Here is a 6,994-nt window from a genome sequence, read left to right on the forward strand (position 1 = left end):
ACAGACACTATCTCTACTTTCAAGATTAGGCTTAAAACTTTCCTTTTTGCTAAAGCATATAGTTAGGGCTGGACCAGGTGACCCTGAATCCTCCCTTAGTTATGCTGCAATAGACATAGGCTGCCGGGGGATTCCCATGATGCATTGAGTATTTCCTTTCCAGTCACCACTCACTATGTATTAACAGACCTCTCTGCATTGAGTGATGCTTGTTATTAATCTCTTCCACAGCATGTCTTTATCCTGTCTCTCTTCTCTCACCCCAGCCGGTCACAACAGAGGTCGCCCCTCCCTGAGCCTGGTTCTGCCGGAGGTTTCTTCCTAATGCGTTTTTTCTTCCTACTGTTGCCAAAGTGCTTGTTCATAGGGGATCATATGATTGTTGGGTTTTTCTCTGTATGTGTTATTGTACGGTCTACCTTACAAAGCACCTTAAGGCGACTGTCGTTGTGATTTGGCGCTGTATAAATAAAAGTGAATTCAATTCAATTGAATACTAATCAGAATGTCCGTAGTTTGATTCCCGATTACTTGAGTCTGCATGTTGGAGTATCCATGGGGAAGGTGGCTGAACCTTGAGAGTGAGTGTGTGTGAATGCTAGACAAAGCGCTTAGGTAGAGAATAAAGTACAGTATGAACGTGTGTGTGTATGATTGGTGAATGTTTGGAGAGCGCAATTTGACATGAAAAGTGTTTGAAAGGTCCAGTCCAGTGACCAACCCGAAAGATGAGATATACAGGTGAATCTCATCGACCCCAGAAACCTGGTGACTAGAGAATTTTTACCTGTACAGGTGAACAAAAGCTACCGCTAACATCCTTTACAGAAGGGTCTGTCAGTGAGGTTTAGTCTTGATGGAAATTTTAGGATTAGGAATAGGATTTTAATATAGGAGTCTAAGGAAACGAAAGCACGTTCAAAACCACTACCTTAGTGATTGTCAGTGAAAGCATCCCACAGCTACAGATGCTGGGTCAGCTGTAATTTATTATCCATTGTGCCTTATTTTCTGGTTCAGTTTTCTCACCTACGACTTTTTTTTATTACTTTAAAACTCTTTTTCTACAAACAAACAAAGAAACCTTTTCATGATGATCACTACAAAGGAAACCACAATACTGACATCCTATCAAAGAGGAAGAGGAAGAGGAAGAGGAGGAGAGGGAGGCGGGTTTTACTTTATATGACTGTGAGCTGATCTCAGTGTTGGTTTGATATCATTGAGCAGCAGGATGGAGGAAACGTCTCTGCTGTGTCTGCTCTGTAAGCTCACTCTGTGTTTTTCATGCCTCTGCTGTCTTGTTGAATGTGAAACTCTGAACTAACCTGAGTTTAATTTCTCTTTAGTTCTGATCTCACTGCTGAGCTGCACCACAAACCAAGGTCAGTAACCTTCTTCTGTCACACTGTAAATCTGGCAGACTTAGCAAAATGTGAAATAGTTTTTAAAAAATAACCTTTTTGTCTGTTTTCATGGATATGAATTCTCCATTTTCTTTTCATTAGCAAGTCTGCATAAACATTTTGGCTGTTTAAAGATGAAAGTATTTTTTGACTCACTTGAAGAGATTATTAAAGTTGTCACCATACACAGGCAACTACAATGGGATGCAAAAGTTTGGGCAACCTTGCTAATAGTCATTATTTTCCTGTATAAATCATTGGTTGTTAGAATAAAAAATGCAAGAGTGATTTGGCAAGGATGGAAGGGACATGTCCCCACCAATATCCAGCGATTATTGAATTGTCCCCACCAATAATTTGATCTCTTTGAGTAAAGAAAAACAAAATTGATAGAAAGAAAAAAACTATCTGTCAACGCCTCATTCGCCTGAGCTTGAAGGGTAGACCCCCCGCAGGGGCGAGAGGGGAATTTATATGTTTAAAAAAACCTAACCTAAATGACAGCAACATCAAGTTTTCTTTCTTTCTTTCTTTTTAAAGAACGGTCGTACTAGAACATGGGCCGGCCTCTCAGAGCGATTCGATATATGACTACATGCTCATCCAACTGAGCTAAACCTACACCCGTCTTTCTTTCTTTCTTTCTTTCTTTCTTTCTTTCTTTCTTTCTTTCTTTCTTTCTTTCTTTCTTTCTTTCTTTAGGAAGAATGTTTCATGTGTAGCACATATGTTGTTTAGATACCCCACCCTTGAATCAAAGAAAACAAAGCTCTGAAAAGTAGAAACATTTAAAACCCAACTATCTTTTCTAAACTGAACAGAGTTTCATCTTTCACTGTTTCAAAATGGGCAAATTTGAAACACTTGGGGAGATTCTTAAAGCTGTGAATACAGACAACCAGTTACTTTCAGGACCATATGTCACAGCAGAGGAGACAACTGGCAACTGTCTCATGATCAAAAAACATAGACAATAAATATCCTGCTCTCTCTATCACAGCTCGTCTGACTGTGAGTCCCAGCAGCTCTCAGTTCTTTAGAGGAGACTTTGTGACTCTGAGCTGTGAGGAGGACGACAGCTCTGCTGGATGGACTCTGTGGAGAAACACAAGCACAGAACAGAGGACTCAGTGTAGAGATGGGTGGGAAAAACCAGCTGGTTCATCCTGTAACATCACCTATATCTTCATGTGGGACAGTGGAGTTTACTGGTGTGAGTCCAGAGAGGGTACCATCAGTAACATGGTTAACCTGACAGTCACTGGTAAGCTGAGTGTGTGGAGTTAGTGTTGATGAAGCTGTGTGTAAATGGATGAAATGCTGTAGTTTGTCTCTGTGTTGAGGTGGATCAGTGATCCTGCAGAGTCCTGTCCTCCCTGTGATGGAGGGAGATGACGTCACTCTGCTCTGTAAAACAAAGACCACTCCCTCCAACCTCCCAGCTGCTTTCTATAAAGATGGCTCCCTCATCAGGAAGCAGCCTACAGGTCACATGACCATCCAGCATGTTTCCAGGTCTGATGAAGGCCTCTACAAGTGTGACATCAGCGGTCATGGAGAGTCTCCATCCAGCTGGATCACTGTCACAGGTGAGGAGCTTCACTCTGATTTCAGCTCTTATTTCATCCACATATTCACCTGAACAGGTGGGATTCTCTCTGCAGGAAAACCTACAACCAGACCTCCACTCACATCTACAGTGAGATCCACCACTGCTGTGCCGCCTTTGACAGCTCCACTCCCTGACTACAGCTCCCTCCAGCTTGCGTTCAGAGTGCTCCTCCACCTGATGGTGTTCTTTCCATACTTCATGTCCACTCTTCTCATGATATCTTTATATCAACTCAGAGCCAAAGGTAACACTCTGAATCACTCACTGAACAATCAATATGGTGATGATTAACTCATCTCTCTGTCTGAACTCCTCATAAGTTAACAGCAGATACATTTTAAAACTTATCTTTCAGGAAATGAACCTCATGCATCAGTGGAAAAGATGCAACCCAGTCAGGCTGAGCAGGGATTAGATGCCCACTATGATGATGTCACTACAGAGCATCACTTCTGACCTGAAATTAAGCAGAGACCTGCAGTCTCATATTGCATTCAGGTCCTGTTGCTGTTCCTGTAAATTTCCACACTGGAAACAAATTAACCCTTGTAATAATACCTCAAACAAAGCAGCAACATATGTGATGTGCATGACCAGCTATGCACTCTCACTGTGTCATAATATCCTTGAGTATTTGACATCCACAGGAGAAACTCAGACAGAGCCCAGGCTGAGTTACTACACGTTACACCATCAAAGAGACGAGAGTTTCTTTAGATCCAACGATCAAAGATCAACAACTATATTAATTAAAAATGAAATCATGGATGAAAATACATTTAAAACACAAGAAATGAAAAAATAATAATTATTACAATATTACAGTACTCTCTGGTCGTTTGCACTCTCAACACTTTCTCGATCCTTTCACATTAAAGGCCTTTTGTTTAAGAATACAAACAAAAAATCTTTGTTAAATTCTGTCTGTTGTTAAATGTTTCTAACAGTTAGTAGCAGCAGGTTTGCCTGCCTGCACTTTATAGAAAGAACCTGCAGGATGCATAGAAGCTCTTTACTGACATCTGGTGGCTCAAAACAACAACTGTTTGAATTCTAAATTATATTTAATTTATTTTTTTAATATAACTATATTTGTGTACAAAGCTCTGTAGCCAGTTGTGTGATGGAAAGTTTCTGCTCTTCTCTGTGTCAGGCTAACCTGGCTGAATGAAAGGCTCCACAGTGTCACGCTCTGCCTCCATATAATCTTTCAGTACTAAATATTCCCACATGTACAGCTCTGCTTTTCTCACCATGATAAATAACTTGTGTCTATAAATGATTTGGTGCTTGTTGTTCTTGTTGGTCAGATGTGATGCAGACTGCAGTACTCTGTACTGTCGTTTGTCTCTTTGCAAAACAGATTAAACCTCACAAAGACGACCTGTTCTTGTGTGATTCAATTTATTTCATATTTCCATAACAGTTAGTGGTAGTTCAGACACACAATTGTTTATGCTTTTTGTTTCACAGAATGTTTGATGGTAAAGAGGTTCTTATTTTAAAAAAAATACAATTCTAGATGGTTTCTGTTATATACGAACCAGTCTAAAACATGGACATCAAAAGCTGATTAAAGAGGGGTTTTATTGTATTTATTAGATTTGTTATGATTAGTGATTTATAATTTTTTTATTATTATTATTGTTATTATTATTTAACACAATTTAAATATAAAATAAATAAAAAAATAACTTAAAAAAACAGTTAAGCACTGTTGCCTCACAAGAAGAAGCTCCTGGGTTTGACACCACCATCTGTGGATGTGGTGTGCTCCAACTTCGAAAGTCCAAACACATGCACTTAGTGTTGTTACACCCCGGCCTAGGCAACCGGGGTGCAACGCAGGAAAATAAAAATAAGGAAAATAAAAATAAGGTAAAAAAAAAACACACAAGAAAAAACTAGTACGGGTTTCCACAAAAATCATCCCAAAACGACCACTATTTTCTTTAAAGCAAAATGATATTTATTTACAACGCAAGGCGCCAAACTATTTACAACGGGGGGGGGAAAAAAAGATCACGACCATGACAACTGACACACAGGGCTTAAATACATGGAGGGAACAATCAGGGAATGGACAACAGGAGGGAAACACAGCTGGGGCAAATCAGAACTGACGAGACAGGGAAACGTAAACTGAACACACTAAAATAACACAGACTTTCAAAATAAAGTAGGAAACACATAACAGTCACGCAAAAACAATACAATACCAACGCCAAATCGTAACATACCCGGAGGAGCACCTAGACACTCAAATCCACACACAATTACGGTCACAGTCGTAACAGTGTGTTCAATTAATTAGTGATTCCTAATTGTTCATAGTTGTGAATGGATGTAAAACTTTAGGTAAAACCTAATATTAGAGTGAACACTGTAATTTGACAGTCGTTCTCCAGTATAATGAAAATTATTAAAAAGTTTGCCAGAACTTGAGACGGTCAGAACCTGACTGCAGGTTGGATGTCTTCTGTTATCCTCAACGCTAAGGTGACTGAAGATCAGCAGCAGGGCTTTTAATCTGCTGTTCACTTGCAACTGGTATTAAGATTTTTTTTTTCTTTTAGAGCTTTTAGATCACAGTGATACCAATGAGGTAACTCTCGGCTGACTGTGACCAGGGACATTCTTGCCCATATCACCTTCACTCGAGTCCCACTGACATATACTTCAGCTCACCCATAAAGTGGTGGGCCACGTAAAATCACAGAGCGGGTCGGCAGATGCTGAGGCACATAGTGTGCAGAGGCCAGCAGCTTTCTGCAGAGTAAGTCACTACGGACCTCCAAACTTCACGTGGCATTCAGATTAGCTTAGAGAGTGTCATGGAATGGATTTCCACAGAAACAGCAGCATCCAAGCATTATATCAGCAAACACAATGCAACATGTCATACGCAGTTGTATACAGCATGCCACCACTGGACTCTAGAGCACTGACATAAGACATTTTGGATAATTTAATGTTCCTAACTTTGCGGCAACAGTTTGGGGATGGCCCCTTCCTGTTCCAACATGACTGACAGGTCCATAAAGGCCTGCACAGAGTCCTGATCGAAACCTGACAAAACACCTTCAGGATGAATTAGAGCAGAGACTGATTTTTAGATTTTGTGTTCATTTTTAATCTGTGTAAGCATCGAATAAGTCTGTTAATAAAGCTTGATTGATTTATTAGTTCTAAACCTTGTGGAAAGCCTTCCACAAGGTTTAGAACGATATAGTAGTGCATTTAATTTCTGGCACACTTTGCATTTGCAAAGCAACTGTTGAAACTAGCTCTCTTTTTTTATTATTACTTTAACCATGAAATTTTAATTTATACAAAAAAACGAGGATCTACATTTTTTTTCATATAGTGTCACTGCTATGAGAAGATGGAGTAGATCACTGCCAATTACAGTGTCTTATTTTGACTTTTAAAAGTTGTTGGAGTTACTGTTACTAACAGTGACCCCAACAAAGATACTAACTATTTACTATGTTACTAACAATGCAAGACGTAACCATATAAAAAAATCATTAGAAAAATGCACCTTGGTGTGGTACCTGTCTGCACTCTAAACATACACCGAGTAGTTCTCATTTATAATTATCAGTGAACTTTACGTTCGTTACATTTATTTTTCCCCAAAAACACATTAGTGCACGCGTGAATATGTGAATGAAGTTATGAACTTATTACGAAGTTCAGTACTTTATATTGAGGGCAGACCAATCCACGCGCTGAGGTATCGTAGCAACGGGCAGACGCTCAATGCCGAAAGTCGGAAATGACGACAGAATTATTAGTTCAAAGTAGTGCTTTATTTCTTAAGGTGTGCATTGATGACATCATTATGGTGATTATAAAGAAAGGAATCTAAATTCAGATTTAAAAAAACAAACAAACAAACAAACAAAACCTTTGTACCCTAAGGTGGTACGGTCCAAAAGCTCCCGTGTGGTTGGAACGGTCCTCTAGCGGC

At 39.6% G+C, this 6,994-nt stretch overlaps 1 protein-coding gene across 1 annotated transcript; it reads left to right on the top strand.

Moving 5' to 3' along the window:
• The first annotated feature begins 1,138 nt into the window (after positions 1 to 1,138).
• LOC113019485 (low affinity immunoglobulin gamma Fc region receptor II-like) lies at positions 1,139 to 4,401 on the top strand. The gene is made up of 6 exons (XM_026163242.2): positions 1,139 to 1,265; positions 1,350 to 1,385; positions 2,407 to 2,670; positions 2,750 to 2,995; positions 3,071 to 3,262; positions 3,374 to 4,401. The coding sequence occupies exons 1-6, from the start codon at positions 1,235 to 1,237 to the stop codon at positions 3,472 to 3,474; spliced, it is 870 nt and encodes a 289-aa protein (XP_026019027.2). The 5' UTR covers positions 1,139 to 1,234; the 3' UTR covers positions 3,475 to 4,401.
• The last annotated feature ends 2,593 nt before the right edge of the window (positions 4,402 to 6,994 follow it).

The sequence above is a fragment of the Astatotilapia calliptera genome, chromosome 3 (assembly GCF_964374335.1).
Source record: "Astatotilapia calliptera chromosome 3, fAstCal68.1, whole genome shotgun sequence".
NCBI lineage: Eukaryota > Metazoa > Chordata > Actinopteri > Cichliformes > Cichlidae > Astatotilapia > Astatotilapia calliptera.